Consider the following 23,275-nt stretch of genomic DNA (forward strand, 5'->3'; position numbering starts at 1 on the left):
ATTTAATATAAGGCATATCAGTCACATGTAAAGCGCCATGGAATAAATGGTGCTATAATAAATAATAATAATAATAATAATAATAATCAGTGCAATGAGGATAAGGGCCAGCAGAAGGATGAGAAAGCATGAGAGATGAGTGTCATGATCTCTGGATGAACACTTATACCTGGTCTCTAAAGTTAATATCTACAGTAGACACATCACCCTGAGCAGATGGTGGTATTTTACACTCCTGAGCAATCAAGCCAAGAGAAGCTCCTCAGAACAGCTATACAAACAATCCCTGGAAAGATTTTGGAGGACATAATGATTGTAACCTGGATAAAACTATATTTTGAAGTTCTTGCCTAGAGTTTCAGATTAGTTAAACAGTAAAGATCTGAATACCTGAGGGGACTTTTTACTTAAATTCAAATATTTTTGGCTAAAATAATTTTGCAATAGGGTTTCATTAAAAATGCTTTGATCATTTGGTTTCTACAGCCTCTGTGTATCACTGTACATAACAGACTATAGAATAAGTTTACAGTGTAATCCACTGAGGAATTCCTTCCAACAGAGGTCTGCAAGCCTTAACTATTACTACAAGAGGGGTTGTGCCTGGTTTGCGTTCAGCTCAGTCTAAGAACACATGGAAGGTCGGGTTTTTTTTTAGATCTATACACTTGGTGTTGGTGCTGTGTAGTGGCCATTGTTGCTGTGGTGGTGTGCCTGTGGAGTGGTATGACCTGGAGTCATGGGGGCTTTGCCTTGCGACATGGGTACTGTGAGGCACCAGGTCACCCGCTCTGCTAGTGCACTGCGTGGCACCTTCATGGATAGTTACCCACTGAGAGGTTCACCATGACATAGCATTGAGCTTCATACCATCTGATCAGAATGTTAGACTAAGAACCTCAAGTCCAGTTTTGTTAATTTTTGCCTAGTGGCATTAGATCAAGGCATGATTTTTGGAAATGAGCTCCATGTCTTTTTTCTACAGTTCTGGCATTATCTATTTTTAACTCCTCGTAATCAAAGTTCTACTTTTAACTGGTCATAAATCAGCTTGGACAATTGCAAATAAAAAAATAAATAGCTTTCAGAATATCTCTAGATCTATTTCACTGGTAACTAACAACTTCATCCCGCGGCCAATTTCCTTTTTTTTTCCTTTTCGAAGAGCCATTTTTTATTTTTATGTACATATAGCCATATGAGGGTTTGATTTTTACGGGACAAGTTGTACTTTTGAATGACACAATTTATTTTATCATTTGATGTTACGTTCTTATTTTTCAGGATAGTGGGCTGTATGAGGGCTTATTTTTGTGCCTTGAGCTAACATTTTTATTGATACCATTTGGGGGGAGTAATAATGTTTTGATCGCCTCTTATTCCATTTTACTGCAATGTTATGGCAGTCAAAAAAATGTAATTCTGGCATTTCAATTTTTTCATAGTTAAGCTGATTACTAATCAGATTTTTTTTTTGTTAAAGATCAGTATTTACAAATGCAGCGATTCCAAATATGTTTACTTTGTTACTTTTTTAAAATAGTTTTATTTTTAATGTGGAAAAAGAGGGGTGATTTCAACTGAAATATTTTTTTAGTTTTTTCATATTTCTTTTTTTTTTAAATGTACATTTAATTGTATTTGGTAGTCCCATTAGTACTGCTATGTATAGCGATTATCATGATCTTTTATGAAAGTTAGCTAAATGCTGACTTTCACAGGAGAATTGTTATGACAAGCACGTAGGTCTTCAGTAGACCACCGGCTGTCATGGCAACCTATCAGCGCTCCACGATAACATCATGGGCACGCCAATAGGTGAGTGAAATGATGTGCCTCCCCTCCTAGTGCGTGTTAAATGCTGCTGTCAGAGATTGACAGCAGCATCTAACAAGTTAACAGCCTTGGGCAGAGTTCTGATCCATCCCAGGCTGTTAGAGGCAGATGATGGCTGATTAAGTCAGCCATTATCAGACAGGAAAGATGTGAGCTCTGTGTGCCAGACTGCATCAAAGTCAGGGACATGACATATAATGTAAATATACATCATATGTCGTGAAGGGGTTGATTGGTAACATATTTCAGTAAAGCAAAAATTCCCCAAAAAGATGCCCATATCCTTTATTTGTTGGCAGACCATAAATGTATAATAGGTTTGCAAGCAGATATGTTTAATAGTAGTGTACGCTAAGATCTCATTAGTACAGAGACTACCTGGAGGAGGATATTCGGCATGGTGGCTTGGTTACAGCAAAAATTAGTTCGCTTTCTGGAGACTCTGTATCTATAAAATGTAACTGTTTCTTTGTTATATAGACCACATCAGTTTCTTTAACAATCAGATGGCGGATTGTTCCAGAGACTTCTTTAGGTAGCTGATCATCCACTGGCGTAATATGTATAATCACAGCCTAGAAACAGAAATGACAAATATTCTAAAATTGTATTATTGAGCAACCCAACCTTGTTATACACAGATATATGAATGAAGGATAGTCCACCACTTCAGTGATTGCTGTACCATGTCTTTAGTCTTAGGACAGGCTCCGGAAGCATAAACCACATAGGCTAGGATGATGTAGAACAGCTTAAAGGGAACCTGTCAAGCCCCCCAAATCACCACTATTATCTGTCCAGCCCTATTACTGTATCCTAATCAAGTCCTTGCTGTTCCCAAACCCTCTTGATGTGTTTTTTGGCTTCTATTCCCCTGGCCCAGCCTCTGGTCCTGTACTCATGTCCCCTCTGCGTGATTGACCTCACTGTCCTTGCGATGTGTTCAGTGCAGTAAAACTTGCTCAGGCGATAGTGTCTGGCACTGTAGATATGGCGGAAAATGAAAGTCCAAACTAGTCTTGGAGGACACACGCCCTGCTGGACTTGTTCGGACTAATTTTCTAAAATAGAGCATTGATATAAAAATGATTTTACTAGACATATCAAAAGTGTTTTGGGACCGAAAGACCTTGATCTGAATACAGGAATAGGTCTCTGATAATGGTGGTGATTTGGGGAACCTGATAGGTTACATTTGAGTTGAAATTGGCATAATAGTGGGCACTTTTACTATAATCAGCAGAACCTCAAGCCTTATGGTATTTGTCCCAACAAAGTTGCAAGAATATTTTGAGAATGGTTAAATCAATTCTCACAATTACACCCATTTTAGTTCAACTTCCATACTCCAGCTCTGGGTTGCAGGCATCTTACCAAGTCAAAGATTTATGGAAATATGCTTCAAGTCTTTTTTTCAAGCTATTTGAGAATTATAACTCATTTTGTAGGGTATCCTTAATATTTACAGCTGTAACAAAATGTGTATTTTAGGCCATCATCACCCTAGTCACCATTTCCATCTACTTGTTGGTATTTTTCCACCTTTAATTTAATATCAGACCTCTTCGCATCTCGTGCCACCAGGAACAAAGAGGTGGCTCCGCATGCATGGCTCGCTGCTTTCCCTCCTTGGGGTGTGCCATAGGTACCCTTGCAAGCATTCCTGGAAAAGGTGCAAAATGTGTACAAAGGCTTTCAAACTCTGTTCACATACCTGAGGACCGGACAGGTTAGGAGGTGTATGGCTGTCAGATAGGATAAATTCAAAGGAATCTTCGAAGATTTCTCCTCCATGATGTTTATAGTAAATGATGCCATTGAATAAGTCTCTTTGCAGAAAAGTAGTAACAGGATAAGCTTGTCACAGGAATAAAGAAGTATAGCAATAAGTTAAAAAGGATAACTAAAATCACTAAGTTTCATGCCCATGTCAGCTGTCATAGAATCTCTGCTATTCCATACGGTGCTGCCATGTAGTGCTTAATAGGGCACCTTATTATTGTACTACAAGGAAAGAAGAGGTTTACGCTCATGTACATCAGTCCTGAATCTAAATTGTGAACTAAAATTACTTTTACGCATTTTACATATTATACTTTTATAATAAATCACTAAACAAGAATGACCAGGGATATTTTGCAGGCATAGCTTTCCCAGTCCTAGGGCTTCCCTGACAAAAAAAAACACATACTGTAGATTATGTAATACCCACAAGTGAATAACAACAGATGAGTGTTACCAGGAGACATATTTTTTTCTATTTTTGTTTGTTAACAGGAGACAATGCCTTCAGGGGATTAGGTGTATAATGAGTATAATGTGATTTTGTTATCTTATCTTAATTCTACACTTGAATACAACAATGATGATGAGGGGAGAATGAGAGCCATCTTCAGCACCCCGCATCGGGGAACAGCGTGAACAGTACCGCTGCTTCCCAGGCGTCGGTACGTGTCACACTGATGACACACAGATGTCATCCGCATGCATGTGTGCAGGATGTTTTGCGGCCCGTGCTGAAAAATGGACGTCAGTGTGTTTTGCCCAGGGATACACGGTCCATGGAAACACACTGATATATGCACAGACTTAGGGTACCGTCACACATTGAAATTTTCATCGCTGCGACGGCACGATTCGTGACGTCGCAGCGTCGTATAATCATCGCTCCAGCGTCGTAGACTGCGGTCACACGTTGCAATCATGGCGCTGGAGCGATGCCGAAGTCCCCGGGTAACCAGGGTAAACATCGGGTAACTAAGCGCAGGGCCGCGCTTAGTAACCCGATGTTTACCCTGGTTACCAGCGTAAACGTAAAAAAACAAACAGTACATACTCACCCGTCGGTGTCCTTCAGGTCCCTTGCCGTCTGCTTCCTGCTCTGAGTGCAGCCGCACAGTGAGAGCAGATCGCAGCACCGCTGCGCTCTGCTCTCACTTTCCGGCCGGCACTCAGAGCAGGAAGCAGACGGCAAGGGACCTGAAGGACACCGACGGGTGAGTATGTACTGTTTGTTTTTTTACGTTTATGCTGGTAACCACGGTAAACATCGGGTTACTAAGCGCGGCCCTGCGCTTAGTTACCCGATGTTTACCCTGGTTACAAGCGAAGACATCGCTGGATCGCTGTCACACACAACGATCCAGCGATGTCAGCGGGTGATCAAGCGACGAAAGAAAGTTCCAAACGATCTGCTACGACGTACGATTATCAGCAGGGTGTCTGATCGCAGTAGCGTGTCAGACACAGCGATATCGTAACGATATCGCTAGAGCGTCACGAATCGTAACGTCGTAGCGATGGAAATTTCAATGTGTGACGGTACCCTTATTCACCTGAATGGGTCTACGTGTGAAAACTGTCACCACAGGTGCTGGAGACACTGACTTGTGAAAGAGCCCTAAGTTTCATACTATATATAGTAAAGTACTACGAGTAAAACAAGCAATGCCATTTCAAGTAATACCTAAGGCATTCTGTCCTGGTTTTTTCACGATGCTCCCAGCCACTGATTGCGTAGTGATATTGAAGCGAATATAATCATCACTGGAGTCCATGTCAGAGGCACATAGCATTGAGCCTTGAATGAGAACAGTCTGTCCTTCCAGAAGTTCAATGACTGTGTTGGTGATGAGAAAAGGAGGGCTGTCATCTTTAGGAAGGATATTAATTGGGAACTTGTGCCGAATGCTGTGACGCCCATCAAATATTCTGAATACGACAAAGTCTTTGGTTGTGTCACTGTCATCATGGTGATAGCAGACAGCACCATGCTGTATGTCTTTAACAGTGAATATAAATCCTTTTCCTCCTGGTTGCAGAACAACAGATCTCAGTATTAGTAAAACTTCAAAAAGCTTATGTTTGTTTCAATAAAATCATTACACCACCATAGAGCACAAAGGATCCTATTTAACTTTACATGAACAGGAATTAATAAATTATTTGTTAAAATTAGGCTAAGTTCACATTAGCGTTCGGGGGCTTTGCGGAGGGCTGCGTACATCCTCAGTTAAGCCCCGCCTACTTCCATATACTTCTGCATGCGTCCTGCGTACCTATCTTTAACATTGGGTACACAGGACATGTGGATGTATGCGGATGTTCTGACGTGCCCATTGACCGTATGGGAACGCAACAAGTTTTGTCTTTTGTGGACGGCGGGTACGTCAAAACAACGCATCCGCATACATCCGCGTATCCTGCATACCCAATGTTAAAGATAGGTAAGCAGGATGCATGCAGAAGTATGCGGAACTAGGCGGGGCTTAACTGAGGACGTACAAAGCCGTTCGCAAAGCCCCCAAACGCTAATGTGAACCCGGCCTTAGAAGATACAGCTGTAATTGCAATCTTCAAAACACCCCTGAGAAATTCCCAACAGGGCTCAGGATAATTTACAAGGTTTGTGCCAGTTGCAGAGTCATAGCTTAGATGTCTTGGGTCCTTGTCATAAATATTCTATATAGCTCAAATTATATAGTAATCTATACAGAAAGATTACTCCTTTTTTAGCATTGTCACATTAACCCTATACCCACATATGATGTACAATTCCGACATATTCTGGCATCTTTGACTTAGATGAGGACTGGGAAACTGAGCCCTCATCTTTGCTGGCAGATGATAATTGTGTTATTCAGCCATCATCTGTCTCTAACAGCCACACATGGAGACACTATGGTATTGCTGTACCTGCATACATTAATACTTTAGTATTGCTGCATATATCACAAGCAATCAGGCAAAACTACAGGGGGTTGCTGCTTGCAAGAAGATCTCAAATTTTGTCTCTGATAATCATGTTCTCCTGGAAAGAGTCAGCACACTGCTATAATCATCAGATGGCTGACTGGTCCCACCAAAATCAGCAGGATCTTCTGCTATCCATCTAATGTGAATGTGAATTGTTTCATACCTGTCCACAGGCTGTGTATTTCAAATCAACCCCATTCACTTCTGCTTGTAATACCAGACACAAGCCATGCACAGATGTAATTGGTTTCCGGAAGGACATTTTTCCTTTTTATGCAAACCTCTGTAAATGTTCTGCAAACAAAATGCTATTAACCTGCAGAATTAGGTTGATCTGCAACTTAGTAGCATTCTAAAGCCTTTTGGGGCCACACTGAAAGCCCATGTACTGGGGGTACTGGGAGGAAGTGAAGTATATTCCTCCCTGCGGCCTCCACTTTACAGTCGTAGAGGCACTGCCAGAGAGGCTTCAGTCACCGCTCAGTACATAGTGAACAGCAGCTGTAACCACTTCCCAGCACTGACTGACAGCCGGCTGAACAGTGCCAGTACAGAGCTGGCTGCCAGTTAGTGCCGAGGCGTGCTTACAGCTACCACTCACCATGTACTGAGCGGTGAGTGAAGCAGCACCTTTAGAATGCTTTTACCCTGCAGATTAACTAAATATCTGCAGGTTAATAGCATTATTTTTACATGATAGGCTAATTTTTAAATAGATCATCTTATATCTGGTATTTCATAAGTATGTGCAAATATATATTAATGCACAAATTTTATGTTTTAACCATATGTAGCTTTCACATATGTAGAAAAAAAGGCTAGTATACAGACTCATGCCTCTCAATAATGTAGAATCACACATCATTGCTTCCAGATTTGTTAATGTCCACTGCCATTTGTCAAAGTTCCATACCAATTTATGTAACTTATTTGTGTAAAGGCTGAGCCACATAAACTACAAGATTTTCTCTAATCTCGCAATTTTTCAGTTGAACGATTTGTTCCAGGCCTGTGAAAATTCAATTTATTCTGAATATTTAATAGTCAGAGGATTACGGGCTATCAACTTCAATCTGACATCTAGGTGGATTTACAAGTCTGCTATTTAGAGGTTTAGCAAAATTAAATAAGGTGACTTCTAACCTCTCCAGTGATCAAGGGGCTTAGAACGTAGTGCAGTCCTGTGCTTCAGCTCAAAAGACAGTAAGAGTGTCATATTCTCCGTGTGGAATTTAGGAGATAATGTGACTTACAAGACTTAAATATTAGATGTTTTAAAAGTGAATTGCTTTTCTGGAATGGAGTAAGAGACTATGAAATACTGAAAAAGCAATGGCAGGTGTGCTCCAAGATAGGACAACCTGCTGTTTCTTGCAGTCCTAGGCTTCTAAAGTAAGTAGGAGGCTTAGCTATGGTGCTATGGTTCTTTAAACCATTCAGATAAGGGAATAGCTATGACTGAAGACGTTGTGCAATGTGACGCATATGCTTGGCTCTCTGTGTATCTTCCCATGGACCTTTTATATATGTTCTATTTTCAGCTTTAATTAACAAACATTATTTGCAATAGATAAACTTGAAACCAAGAAACCCATTTGGAGAAGCTTGGGTACTGCCCCTCACCAGTACAGAGCAAAGTACTGGTTTCTTTTTACTTTGCCTAGTGCTTACTAGAGATGAGCGAACTTATTTGGAAAACGTTCACCAATCTCAAATTCGGCATAAAAGTAGAACATTTGGATTCAAGTTCATTTTCCCAAGCATTTTTCCTCAAAGATGGCAAAATTCAGTCACAGATCAGTAAATTATAGTGTTTCCACTAGTGCTTTTGTTTTGACTTTGTCTAGGATAGTGGTGCTGTGTGATGAGTGGGGACTGGGGAGACATGTTTTATGATCAGAGTTTTAGGGTTGGTGGATTGCACTAAATAAATTTAATAAAGAACTGCAATCGCAACCCAGTGTCCACTGTGTAGAGATGTAAAACTGCAGCTAACAATGGCGGAGCACAGAGCGAGCAATTGCTAGCTCGCACTGAGTTACATGTCACTCATTGAACATCACACGAAGTTGTGTCACTCGCACACAGTAACGAAGCAGATGCTCTGCAATAGAGCTGTGTCACTCCCACACGGTAACAAAGTAGATATGACGCTAGATACGATCCCTGTTAACCCAACAGGCGATCGAAGCCCACTAACGGGGTAAGTAGCAAACAGTGGTCACACAGTCAGCAACAGCACTCAACCAACTCCTCTCCAGAGGTGCTGGAATTCTAATGGCTAGATGCCAGCCCTGATTCCATATAGACACATTCCTCTCCGGAGGTGCTGGAATTCTAACGGCTTACCGCCGACCTTGAGCACATGCTGACAATGACCACACTGTTGCAATGTCTCATTCTCACATGAAAAAAGGTTGATCCTAGCACACCGGCCTGTGCCTCTGAGAGCCTTTTATACGTAAAGCTCAAGGCCAGTCAGACAGAACCTTGCCCTTGGACCAACCCGGAGCTGCCACATCACCAGAGCAGCTGAGGACCAACCACCAATGAGATATCGTCACATCAAGAGCATGCTCAGTAGGGTGATTTCTGGTCTCCAGAGCATTTGTTCGTTGCTGCCTACCGCTGGTTACCATAGACTTGGCTGAGGAGCCAGCAGTAACCAGACGAACAGCATGAGCCTGAGCAAGAAGCTGGGACTGATGTCTATGCTCAGCAGCACCTGCAGCAGCCAAAGCTGGATGGGAGACTACAGATGCAGGCAAGACTTGGGATCTACCTCGTGCAGCGGGAGAATCCCGGCACCTAAGAAGGAGGGGTTGTGTCTAGTTCAGAGGAGTGGCAGAGTGTAATTTTTTTTCATTTTGATTTTGTTCTGTAATAACTTCATGTGTGTACATTCTGGCACACATGTCCTTGTCCATACAAAAAACAGACATCTTGTTCTACTGTTGCCATTTTCATAGTGTAACAGCGCAGAGAGGCCGGTCCTGTTACTGCTGCAAGTGAACTTGTCTGTTAGCAAGATAGGATACTGTCCTGTGTGAAATCGATCTTCCAGCATCTAACTAGATTGTGCTAAAACTATGTTGCAATCTCAGGAGGCCCCACTTGCTAATCAAAATCATTTGGGCAAAATCTGGGTTGCAGTGAGGAATCAGGAGGCCACATTTCCTCTTAAAAATCATTAGGCTTAATATAGGGGTTCAGCCAGGAGGCCCCATTTAATCCAAGTCATTTGTGATAAAACTGTGTTGCAGTGAAGAATCAGGAGGACACATTTCCTCTAAAAAAATCATTAGGCCTAATATTGGAGTTCAGCCAGGAGGCCCTATTTGCTAATCCAAATTGCTTGGGCTAAAACTGTATTGCAGTGAGGAATCAGAAGGCCTCATTTACTCATCAAAATCGTTAGGTGTAGAAGTGTTGTTCAGAGATCCTAAGAAAAAAAATAGTGATTGTTCATTTAGTAACAGTTGACTGACAGCTGGGTACAAGAGGGGTAGGGTACATGCAACATGTGTGGGAAAAGGTGAGTTTGTGTTTGAACGGGGAATAGGCTTAGTGTTTGACGTGTATGTGGGTTTGGTGTTAATGTTAATGAAAGCTCAACTGAACAAATACCATCTTGTCCTATACAAAGACAACATCCGTTACTAGATGGGCTACTCCACTCCCTTTTTTTGACAGCCGCACAACGGTACGCCTTGTAGATGAGGCTTAGAAAGAGCATGTGCTCCAGTGGATGGGAAGCGCTGCATCAAGTGGCCTCTCCTCTTCTTCCTCCACCTTAACATCTCACACAGTACAATCCTCATAGGTGGCACCCAAGTCACACTTGTTTCCCCCTATGTCACAAATTTCCAAATGCACAACTGACTATGGGGAACCACAAATGAGCCATTCTGCAGAGCTGCTCACACATTTTATTCCATGGGCATCAGAGATCTGCCCCAAAGATTCACAGAATCCAGACGATGAAAGCATCCGTACCGATTTTTGATCCGGGGCTGGATGAAGTAGGGTCCGAGCAGAATCCAGACCCTCATCACCTCATCAGAAGGGGGTGGAGGTGTTCCTGGTGAGACTCATATACCAGAGGTGCAAGCGAGAAGCGAACTGTACTGTGGTGTCAGGGCAGGAAGAGGAGGTGGGTGACTCTCTAGGCGAGGAGTGGGAGAACAGAGAGGATGACTATGAGATTGTAGATCACACTTGGTGTGAACCCAGAGGCATGCAGCTGAGTAGATCAGCAGAGGAGTTGGAGGATTAGGAAGACTAGGAGGTCACATTGCGACTTCCCACACAAACAAGAGATGCAACCAAGACAAGCCCTGAATCCTCAGCCACAACTGTGGCTTTGGCCAGCATCGGACGTGAGTCTGCAGTTCGTAGTGCAGCAACGATTGCCTAGCCTCTGCCTTTTATAAGACCGAAAAGGATGACCCAACTCACATTATCTACCAAATTTGCAAAAAAAGACTCAGTAGAGGCAAAAATTGCAATAATTACTACTGCATGAAACGGTACATGCACAATCAACTTGCCTTAGTCTGGGAATCTTACTGTGCTAAAATGCATACCAGCTGGTGTCGCCAACCACCGGCTGTCTCATCAACCACACCTGCTGCTTCTTCCTCCTTCGTCACCGTGCCAAATGTTCTCACACATGTCTCCGGCCACAGAAACTCCACTTGTTTACCCCCTACAATCAGTGTGAGTGAGAGCCCATCAGCTGTTAGTGAAGTGGAGATGCCTGCTGTTTTTGCTTCAACGAGCAAAAACATCTTTCTCAATCCACCATAACATCTTTGCCTGCCTCTCACTCACAGTCCAGCAGTTTGTCCTGTTCCTACGCCACCCTCTCTCAGCACAGCAGCCAGCACTTAGTCCCACAGTTGTGGTCACGTAAAATAATTTTTCCTCCTACACATGCCAACAGTAAGAGCTTGAACTCCATCATCTCTAATCTGTTGGCCACGAAAATGCTGCCTTTCCGCCTGGTGGATACAGACAGTTTCTGAAAGTTGATGGTCATCGCAGTCCCCCAGTACCAGTTGCATAGTCGCCATTTATTCTCTAAGAAAGCTGTGCCTGCTCTACACCAGCATGTCACAGACAACATCATCCGTTCCCTGAAAAAATCTATCTCTGCCAGAGTGCATTTCATTACTGGCACCTGGACGAGCAAACATGGGCAGGGGCATTACATTTCGCTGACTTTGAACTGGGTGACTCTGGTGGGTGCATGTGGTCAAAGGGGCTGCTCCACAAGTCTTGGAAATCCCTAAGGCTTGCGGGACAAACCTCTGTGTTAAACACTCCTCTGCTTCTTGCTCCTCCACCTCCTCTAGGGCCTCCACCTGCACCCCCAACTCCTCACTTAATGAGACACACATTCCAACATTGCAGAGAAAATCCCCCCCCACCTCCGTACTGCACAGTCTGGGCTCACCACAATCAGGCACTGTTTAAATTAATTAATTAATATGCCCTTGGAGATCAAAGTCAAACAGCTCAAGAGTTGTGGACAGCTCTCCAGGCCGACTTGGGGAAATGGCTATCTCCTCTGAACACGAAGTCAGGAAGGTCTTCTGCGATGGCGGTGCTAAACTGGTGGCGGCCCTACACCAGGGCGACCTCAGACATAGGAATTCACAGAGAAAGAAAATAGATTTGGGCATACAGTATATTAAACTCAAAAATAACAGAAATAAAACCAAAAATAAAGAATTTATTCAAATGTAACTTTTATTTCTATCCAAAAATTATTAAAATGATCACACACCACCACCACACCACAGTATGGAGTATACTGTTGAAAAGATAGCCAGGGAGATGCCTGTCCCTGCAATATACTCCACTTTACCCTACCTGACAGTGGAGGTTGGCACACTACATCCTGCGGAATGGAGCCCCCACTCGTCGACGGCTCCTAGTGTGGTTAGGGAATTGGAAAAAGGAAATAGATGGAAAAAAGGTGTCAAAAGAAGGGATTTGGCACTAATAAAAATCTTAACAGTAAAGGCTATCACCAGGATGATTTCTTTATTGGTGAATATTGTTATACTACTTAACCTTATATTGTCCAGCCTGCCTAAACAGTGGGCGTTGATGCCCTAGATGTCACGATATGGCACCTCCACTCACCGGCAGCTGTCCCTTTTATCCCTCAATTAATGATTTAACATCAAGTCACCCAGATATTGATATTGTTATTGGATCACCCCCACGTAAGGGCAATGGGGTACTCGGTACCGGGTCCTTCGGTTCGGGGGATGTCACGGTGGGCTGACCCGGTCCGTGGCCCTTTGAGGGGTGTACAATTAAAGGTGTAGTTTGTATAAGGTTCGTGACGCCACCTGTGGTATTCGGTCAGGGTAACCGACGCTGCTTAGGGGTCCGCTGGGGTGATGTAATGGCAGCTAGATGGTATACCTTCCCACAGGTGAAGTGTATCCCCAGGGCTTCCCAGAAGTGTAGATGGTGATGGTGGACGATGTAAGGCGCAGGGAATAACGAGAACACAAGGTTGCAGTCTCTTTACCTTTTACTGGAAGCTTCAGCATCCACAGTCCAGGGTACGGACCACAGGGTAGGCAGAGTCCGGCCGGTCCGAAGGCAAATCCAGAGTCCCCTTATCCAGGTGGAAATCAGTAGCCTTCCTACTAGCGCCTGTGTGTTGTAGTACCTCCCTGCTGAGCAACTCGGTAAGGTCCTCACAACTTTCGTGGATGTTCTAGATGTTATTTCTTCCTCTCTGTCCCCCAGATGGGGTGGATAGGACAAACCTGTATGACTGATGGCCTGAGGCTTGTTTATAGGGACCCTAGAGACGCCCTGACCCCCACAATTTGCCACTGTGTCTTCTTAGGTATTAAGGTCGGGCAGCCAACTTGGAATTGACTGTCCTGCCAGTCTCCGAAGTAATGCGTAGAGTCAATTACTCCCTCAGTGTTCCAGCCACCGGCTACGCGCCTCAGAAGGAGGCAGCCTATTTCAGGGCAGAACTCCTCCCGATGTTTTCTCCTTGTGCTGTGACTTCGTTTCTCACTCTCTACAACACAATTCTCTTCGTGTCCTTTCTTAGGATGCTGGCGCACGTGGGGCAGGCGCAGCTCCGTAGCTTTCTATCTCGCTAGGCCTCTGTCAGGATCCCACCCCTGACAGGGACCCTCTGTCTGCAGCTCAGATGTTCCTCCTTTTCCCCCTGTCTGCCTGACAGGTGTTGTCCGGGCAAAGCCCAGCCAGCATCTCTCTAACTTTCTATCCAAACCACCAGTTTTACCCTTATGTGAGGAGTGCCCTACTAGATAGGAGCGTAGCTCCCCCTGGTGGATTGGAGTGTGAAGTGTGGTGTTTGGTTTGTGATACCTGGAAAGATGAACTCCTTTATTACCTTCAGATGTAATATCACTCCCCCTGGTGGAAGAATGACATTACTGCAGCAACCAGGACTCTGGGGCGCTGCACTGTGAAGATCCCAAGATAAAGAGATAGAACAGACAAGGGAGAAGGATTCCAGATAATAATAATGGATATTAAGGTGCTTAGTGCCAACCTGCTCCTGGGCTGGTGGGAAGACACAATGGTTTTTGGAGATGAAAGATCATCTTGGTGGTGATCTTATATCATTTTTTGGGGTCGTGATATAGACAACATTTTGATATTTTGGTTGGAAGATGTCCCCTCCTTCAACAGCTTCGTGTTCAAACTGAATGTGAATAATCTTGGCCTTAAATTTACCTCTGAAATACATCTAATGTCTATCAATTTTCTCAACATAACCATCAGCAAAGATGATGACAGTCACTTACAAACAACACCAATGTCAATGAATAACCTGCTGGGTTGGGACAGTCACCACCCCTATTCCCTTAAAAAAGGCATCCCTAAGGGTTAAAAGGAATTCCTCCAATGATTCCGGTTTTTACACACAAGCAAGGGAACTTCAAAACAGGTTTGTGGACAGGGGTTATCCTCACACAGTACTTAATGAAGCATTTAAAAATAATTTTTGGATAGAAATAAAAGTTACATTTTAATAAATTCTTTATTTTTGGGCAACCTCAGACATGCGTCTTGCATGGCTAAAGTTTTCAACTTGGTGGTACAGCAATTTCTCCACCACTATTCCAGCCTGGATGCACTGCTACATAAAGCACGGTTGCTGTGTGCTCACTTCCGACTATCGCACCCCACAGGCCATCGACTTGCATTACTACAGAGGTCTTTCAGCCTACAGGTTATCCGTTTGATTTGCAATGTTCTGACATGGTGGAATTCCACAATGCACATATTGCAGCAACTTTGACAGCTGCAATGAGCCCTGGTGCAGTATGTCCTTTTGCATAGCCTGGGCCAACACAGTGCGGACGTTTTGCAAATCACGCTTGCGGGATGGGCACAGATAAAGGACCTCTGCACGCTTCTGCACAGTTTCAAAATGGCTACTAAGATGGTTATGGTTAGCACTGACGATGCCATCATCAGCATCACTATTCCGGTCATCTATATGCTGAAGGATGCTTTGAATCGTCTGTGTGATGAGGTGGTGGTCCCAGAGGAAGAGGTGGAAGCAGAGGAGGATGCAGAAGTGATAACAATATCTTTAAGTTCCGAACTGTTATCTCACAGGCGGTTGGCAAGTTAGGGTGGATTACAGCAATCGAGGAGGGCTCATGGTACCAGACAAACTATGAGTGAAGGTCCAGGAGTGGAGGAACAAATTGAGGAGGATGAGGAGGAAGAGGTGATGGATGCGCAACAGTCAGGAGATGAAGAGTACAATGATCCCATCTTTGTTGTCCATGATTGGCGGGAGGAAACGGAGGAAGCAACCTTGAGTGTTGCCCTGCCACCAACACACCATGGACTTGGACCTCATGAACGTGCCCAACACATGAGTGCCTTCTTGCTGCACTATCTTCAACATGATGCCCATATTCTTGGGTTAGAAATAGTGCTGACTATTGGGTTGCCACTTGGTTAGGTCCAGAGTGAATTTTTCCAGATGCTTTTCCCCCTGGAAAGTTCTAGACTTGCAACCCCGGGAACATCAAGGCGTCATCACAAAAACATTTGCAGCAGCAGTGTAAGTAACATAAGCAATTTTTGGGAGTCATTTCACAGATTTTTTAGATCAGACTGTGCACTAGCAGAACAGAGTGTAAGTCTGAATTGTTGTGAATGACTGGAGAGGATAGTTCTGGAGTATCTTGAGCTCATTAGCAATGCCATCAGGGGGAACTTGGACCCTTTTGCATTTTGGTCTTCAAAAATGGAAGAGTGGCCTGAGCTCGCCTGTCACACTTCGGAGGTTTTGTCATAACTGGCAACCAGCGTTCTCTCAGAAAGTATGTTCAGAACTGCTGGTGGTGTCCTGATGGATAAGTTCATCCGGCTTTCTCCTGAAAGTGTAGGCTGCCTAACTGTCATCAAAATGAACAAATCATAGATCTCTAATGACTTATGAACCCCATTCACAGACTGGGCAGACTAAGTGATAATTTTGTTATTAGTGTTATGCATCAATCTTGTGTTATTGCAGTCTGTGACACCTTTCTTGTGACTTCTGTGCCTCCTGTTGCTACTGCTGTTGATGTTACAATTTTTGAAATGTGGAGACTCCAATTTGGGTCTCCATCTGGTGGGTTGCCTGTAGTGGAAGGTGTGTCAGAGACCTATTATACTGTTTCTACTTTGTGGAAATTGATGCCACTTTAGTGGTGTGTGACAATAATTTTTTAAAATGTGTAGAGTCGAAGTTGGGTCTCCATCTGGTGGGTTGCCTGAAGTGGAAGGTGTGTCAGAGGCCTATTATACTGTTTCTACTTTGTGGAAATTGATGCCACTTTAGTGGTGTGTGACAATTTTTTTGAAACAAGGAGACTACGAGATGAGTTTTCATCTAGTGGGTTGCCTGTAGTGGAAGGTGTGTCAGAAGCCTATTATACTGTTTATACTCTGAGGAAATTAATGCCACTTTAGTGGCGTGTGACACTAATTTTTTGGAAATGTGGATAATTCAAGTTGGGTCTCCTTCATGTGTGTTGCCTGTAGAAGTAGGGTTCCCAGATAGGCAGGCCTGCACTTACTTTCACTCAACTACCTGTGTTACTATTCTTACATTTTTCTACCAATAGTATTTTATGAAACTGATGTTTGTGCCATCTGAGTGTGGCTGGGATAAATAAAAGCTGTTGCTTGAGGTATCAGGGCTCCCAACAAGGAAGGCTTACACCACTTCCTTAACCATCAGGTCTTAATTTAATCTTCAATTCAAAGCTTTAAATGCTGGCCCAGACCCTGATACCTACCTCATGCATGGCCCATGGCTGACTTCTGCTGTGCCATTAGCAAATTTCCACTGTTGGTCAATTGATGCCATTTTTCATGATGTCTGCCTCCAATTTTAGCTGTTTTGGAAGCTTTTTGTCACCCCTTAAACCTCATACATGGCTCATGGCTGACTTCTGCTGTGCCATTAGCAAATTTCTACTGTGGGTCAATTGATGCCACTTTTCATGGTGTCTGCCTCCAATTTTATCTGTTTTGGAAGCTTTTTGTCACCCCTTAAGGTGTTGTGTATACATGTCACTCACAGTGTGGGAAAGACTAAGTGCAACATGAATCAATAAGGGGAAGAGAGCCCAACACTAGGGAAGAGGGGAGTGGGGACCCCTAGACAGATCTAAAGTCATCCAGTCTGCCCTAAACGTCCCTATATAGATTCGGCACCTATCGCTGAGCAGGAACTTAATCCCTGCCTGACCATGGCAATAAGCCCTGCTTAGGAAAGGAAGGGTAGCACTATGGGATAGACAAATGAGGGGAACGCTTATCTTGAGTAGACTCAGAGAGATAACACAGACATCCTCAAAAAGCACCAAAGAGGAAGATAGCCGACTGCTCTAGCTCCAAGCCTCAATGGTGGGAAATGTAAATATCAGAGGCAATTCACAGCAGCAGGCTGGGAGTCTATAAACACCCAGGTCCAGGTGTGTCAATTAGACCTGGAGAAAGGTTGCCACTGTGTCAAAGAGTCAGAAGGGTTAAGAAGGTGTCTAAAAGCCAAAAGCAGAGACCTTCCGCAGCTAGGTGCAGTGCCACTGTCTGCAGCTTCTGTCATACCTGTGATAATACGATTAATTTTGCCTCCCAATGAATTTAATGGGGTTCGGGTACATTTGTCTAACTATTCGGCTAAAATCGGGATGTTCAGCGAATCGAACCTTGGAAGGTTCGCTCATCTCTAGTGTTATTGTGCAATAACAGAATGGTGCCAGCAGTTGTATAGTGAATCTGGCCATATGATAGCGTATGACCATACAATTAAGGTTTTATTACCAGGAGATTATCACTGCAAGGGCTCCATGAGCCCTGGTCCCACCACACCCCATCCTCTGATAAGCAGCTCACTGTCTATAGCCTATGTACATAAAAGCTGTGTTGTGGGCGGGATTAGCTTTCTCAGCGCTCCTTCATGCTACATCTAAAAGCTCTGACTGTGTCACAACTGCTGCACTCAGTAAACTAACTAATATATTATTGGATTCAGGGTCTCCTTTCCTACATTATGCTGCTTTCAGATGAGATAGCAAAAACCTGGTGACAAATTCCCTTTAATGCACTACAGGTATTCATTGTAGTTGGTTGTAGCACAGCCTATCAAGAGGACTACCACTGCCAGTGTAAAAGATGGGTGCCAGCCAGGGAGCGCCATTTTATGTTTGTACAGTGTAGATAGGAGGTCACAGTGGACATCTCATTCCACATAGGGATAGAAAAAGGCCTAATATAATTGTGGTGTGCTACTTCATTGCTGAATCACATTGAAAATGTATGTGGTAGTCTGAGTTTGTGAATACTAAGCTGAAAATTCAAGCAGGGGTGAACATATTATTAGTTCAACCTGTGCAGTCACACAGGGGCCCAAGAGGTAAGGGGGTCAATTCACTTTTGGTTAATTAGGCTCATAAAGCCAAAATTTAACTAGTTTTCATAGGCAACTGGTATATATTTATATATATTTACTGTACATGTGATAACATCTATTGCATGTTTTTGTACCGATTATCATTCTAAACTTTATATGGAATACAACATTTACATGCAAGCAGATATTTGCAAATGAAAATTCCTTTTCATTTTACCTCTTAGAGTCATCCGCCCGTGCTGCAAGCCATCCACAATCACTAGGCGAACTGCATTGATATTATCGTTATCTACTATTTGAAATTGTTCCCATGTGATTGCTCGAGACTGACCTTCCAAGAGATCGAGACCTAGGTGGCATAGAAAAACCAGGCTCCTAGTTTATTTGTGCAGCAATAATTTTTCAACAGGGTAAAATAGAAATGTTACTTATAATTATACTTCCAAGACTTATTCTATATTGATTTACGTACTAACATTTGTAACTCCCATCCCATTTTATATGGAAATTAGACCCCACAATACCACTTATTGATTCAATTTTGTTTAATCTGCGCCTGTGTGACTGGCGCTACCAACAGTTCCCACCACAAATAGGACAGTGAACAAGTCATTTCAAACAGCTGAATTTATGTTCTGTAGCTTTCTTTGGCTGGTATGCTTTTTAGTACTTTAGCTTTTGTAAGAATTTTAAAATATGGACATGATTTCTCTAATGGCGACCTTGGGTGAATGAGGAATAGAAGTAATACTATGTTCTCGAATGTAATAAATGCACATGACCAATGGTGGCTTGTTGGCAATTTATTTGATTTGCAATTAAATGAAAGCCAAAACTTACCCATATTCCAGGACACCCGAGGGGCATTCGTGTCAGTTGTTCTTATAGATATGTGAACTGTGATTGGGGAGCTTCTTTCAAAGAAGAAATCGTGAACTTCTAATTCTACCTGAAAAAGGAGAAATAATCTGCATTCTGAATCTTTACATTATTTTTAAAGCAGATTTTAGTTCAGAAAAGCACTTGTATCCAAGTGCATAATTGTATCCTCATCTGAATCAGAATTGGATACAACTGAATAGATCTAATATTGTAAATCTAAAGCATGACATTGACAATGGCTTCATTTTCTCCGATTTGCCACCAACCAGAGTCAGTATTCCTAATTCTGATATACTTGGCGTCTGCACAAAGGAAAGCCAAGAAGGGGGTGAAGTACTGTAAGACGTAGCAGATGTTGCTAAAGAGATTGTTAGTAGATTGTCACAAGTGTCAGGAAAGTGTCTTAAATGTAAACCTGCTGTTGCAAATGCCAATTGTCTGCCTTTATTCTAGTCAACATGACTCTTTAGATTGTTGAAAACATCAAGCTCGTTTTCTCATGTAAGACTGTGTAACCATCAAGCGTGTTGCCTCCTTAGGAGTAAAATTGTGGAACTTACACCTGTATTCACCAGCATCTTTCCACCATCCCTAAGCTAGTATGCTACTACTATAGACCACTACATCCTATATTATATGTAAAGGAGGCCACCATAACCACCACCCACACTCCTATTTGTCAGATTAGTGTGGTACATGGAGAATTCGGTAAGAAAATAGTTGTTTAGAAAGAATGTGCCTAATGTTGCTAATAAATATTGCCTCATATGAATTAATAGTCTGATTTTATTTAATCAGTGTCCATAATTGACAGCGATGTATAAGTTTGTTACCTCTAGATTCCGTCTTTCAACATGGCTACTGTTTGGTGGCTGATATGCTATGAGCATGTCATTAAGATCTTTCCATGTGAAGGATGTAATAGGCTTGGTATGATCATTAAGGTGGGTAATGAATCCATCACGAGGAGGGTCCGTAATGTTAAAGACTAGTAGAGGCTTGCTTGTTTCACTGTCCTCTGCATCAAGTGCCGCAGTGGTAAAGGGAGTGAGGATGAATTGATCCACTTCTAAAATAAACATTGACATGAATGCCGCTTTGGGGATTTGATTGGGTACAGCATCTCGAATGTGAACAGGAACCCAAGCATGTTCAGACTGAAAAACAGATTCATTTTGGTTATATAAAAACGATAGAATGCTAAATATTAAAATCTATAAGCTTATAAACATACATCATTTAAAGAGTTTCCGTGGCTTTTACAGCACACCAAAATTGGCACAGGTCAGGAAATTGGGCAGTAGAAATGAATGGTATTGCAAACTCTCTTCTATTCATTTGTATCTCTCCTACTAAAGCATAAAACTATATAAATTTGGTATCATCATTATTGTAATGACCTGGAAAATAAAGTTAATGTTATTTATTCCACAAGTAATAAAAACTAATAAAAAAGTTAGACAAAATTGCAGATTTTTTCTTTTTCTGCACTCTCTAGGATTAAAAAATGTACTCAATACTCAATATACAGTGGGGCAAAAAAGTATTTAGTCAGTCAGCAATAGTGCAAGTTCCACCACTTAAAAAGATGAGAGGCGTCTGTAATTTACATCATAGGTAGACCTCAACTATGGGAGAGAAACTGAGAAAACAAAATCCAGAAAATCACATTGTCTGTTTTTTTATCATTTTATTTGCATTTTATGGTGGAAAATAAGTATTTGGTCAGAAACAAAATTTCATCTCAATACTTTGTAATACATCCTTTGTTGGCAATGACAGAGGTCAAACGTTTTCTGTAAGTCTTCACAAGGTTGCCACACACTGTTGTTGGTATTTTGGCCCATTCCTCCATGCAGATCTCCTCTAGAGCAGTGATGTTTTTGGCTTTTCGCTTGGCAACACTGACTTTCAACTCCCTCCAAAGGTTTTCTATAGGGTTGAGATCTGGAGACTGGCTAGGCCACTCCAGGACCTTGAAATGCTTCTTACGAAGCCACTCCTTCATTGCCCTGGCGGTGTGCTTTGGATCATTGTCATGTTGAAAGACCCAGCCACGTTTCATCTTCAATGCCCTTGCTGATGGAAGGAGGTTTGCACTCAAAATCTCACGAAACATGGCCCCATTCATTCTTTCATGTACCCGGATCAGTCGTCCTGGCCCCTTTGCAGAGAAACAGCCCCAAAGCATGATGTTTCCACCACCATGCTTTACAGTAGGTATGGTGTTTGATGGATGCAACTCAGTATTCTTTTTCCTCCAAACACGACAAGTTGTGTTTCTACCAAACAGTTCCAGTTTGGTTTCATCAGACCATAGGACATTCTCCCAAAACTCCTCTGGATCATCCAAATGCTCTCTAGCAAAATTCAGACGGGCCCGGACATGTACTGGCTTAAGCAGTGGGACACGTCTGGCACTGCAGGATCTGAGTCCATGGTGGCGTAGTGTGTTACTTATGGTAGGCCTTGTTACATTGGTCCCAGCTCTCTGCAGATCATTCACTAGGTCCCCCCGCGTGGTTCTGGGATTTTTGCTCACCGTTCTTGTGATCATTCTGACCCCACAGGGTGGGATTTTGCGTGGAGCCCCAGATCGAGGGAGATTATCAGTGGTCTTGAATGTCTTCCATTTTCTAATTCTTGCTCACACTGTTGATTTCTTCACTCCAAGCTGGTTGGCTATTGCAGATTCAGTCTTCCCAGCCTGGTGCAGGGCTACAATTTTGTTTCTGGTGTCCTTTGACAGCTCTTTGGTCTTCACCATAGTGGAGTTTGGAGTCAGACTGTTTGAGGGTGTGCACAGGTGTCTTTTTATACTGATAACAAGTTTAAACAGGTGCCATTACTACAGGTAATGAGTGGAGGAAAGAGGAGACTCTTAAAGAAGAAGTTACAGGTCTGTGAGAGCCAGAAATCTTGATTGTTTGTTTCTGACCAAATACTTATTTTCCACCATAAAATGCAAATAAAATGATAAAAAAACAGACAATGTGATTTTCTGGATTTTTTTTTCTCAGTTTGTCTCCCATAGTTGAGGTCTACCTATGATGTAAATTACAGACGCCTCTCATCTTTTTAAGTGGTGGAACTTGCACTATTGCTGACTGACTAAATACTTTTTTGCCCCACTGTACATTCCCCAACAATTAGACAATACAAAATACAACTAATCCCACAAGAAACAAACCCTTATATGACAATGCAAACTGAAAAAAGGTATTGCTTCCAGAATAAAGTGATGAAAAAACATAGTTGCTGCGTCCTTAAAGGAATTGTCTAATCTTTATCAGAAGAATACTGTCCCACAGGCTTCTTGCTTACTAGGGGACAGTGTGTTCCTGCTTGATTGACAGTTCAGGCCAGCGGTATTGGTATGCTCTCATTTCCTCTTGATTACTTATCTGTCCGAAGGAGGGGACAGTGACGTCAGCGATGATTGAGCACGGGGCTCACGTGACACAACAACTTCATGTGAACCCCGGCGAGTGCCGACACTGCTGGAACAGCACCGGCATGAGAGGTTACTATAATATTTTAATGGTGGCAAACATCCAGATTGAGAAGGGGTTGCAGCTGGCTCCTTCTTTCTATCAGCGCATGTAACTGAGCACACAGACATGATGATATAATTATATCTCGTCTGTTGTGCAGCGACTCTATCCACCGGAGCAGAGTGTGGGGGAAACGGAAGCAAGGTGAATATGTGTTTTTCTTTTTAAATGTGTATGGGATGTTTGCATTTAGAATGCTATGTGGGAGCTCATACTGTATTTAAGAGGCTATGTGGGGACTTACACTGTAAATAGAGACAGGCTATGTTGAGGTTCACACTGTATATAGGACATATGTGGGGGCTCA

General features: G+C 42.8%; 1 protein-coding gene across 1 annotated transcript in view; it reads right to left on the reverse strand.

The window, feature by feature from the left end:
* Positions 1 to 23,275, reverse strand: part of FREM1 (FRAS1 related extracellular matrix 1) — a 364,890-nt gene that overhangs the window by 191,455 nt on the left and 150,160 nt on the right. Inside the window, exons 6-11 of the mRNA XM_077249240.1 lie at positions 20,248 to 20,571; positions 19,373 to 19,481; positions 18,750 to 18,881; positions 5,303 to 5,647; positions 3,551 to 3,693; positions 2,215 to 2,411 (exon numbers count right to left, since the gene is read on the reverse strand). Of these exons, the coding sequence (XP_077105355.1) occupies positions 2,215 to 2,411; positions 3,551 to 3,693; positions 5,303 to 5,647; positions 18,750 to 18,881; positions 19,373 to 19,481; positions 20,248 to 20,571 (1,250 nt within the window). The remainder of the gene's footprint in view (positions 1 to 2,214; positions 2,412 to 3,550; positions 3,694 to 5,302; positions 5,648 to 18,749; positions 18,882 to 19,372; positions 19,482 to 20,247; positions 20,572 to 23,275) is intronic.

The sequence above is a fragment of the Ranitomeya variabilis genome, chromosome 1 (assembly GCF_051348905.1).
Source record: "Ranitomeya variabilis isolate aRanVar5 chromosome 1, aRanVar5.hap1, whole genome shotgun sequence".
NCBI lineage: Eukaryota > Metazoa > Chordata > Amphibia > Anura > Dendrobatidae > Ranitomeya > Ranitomeya variabilis.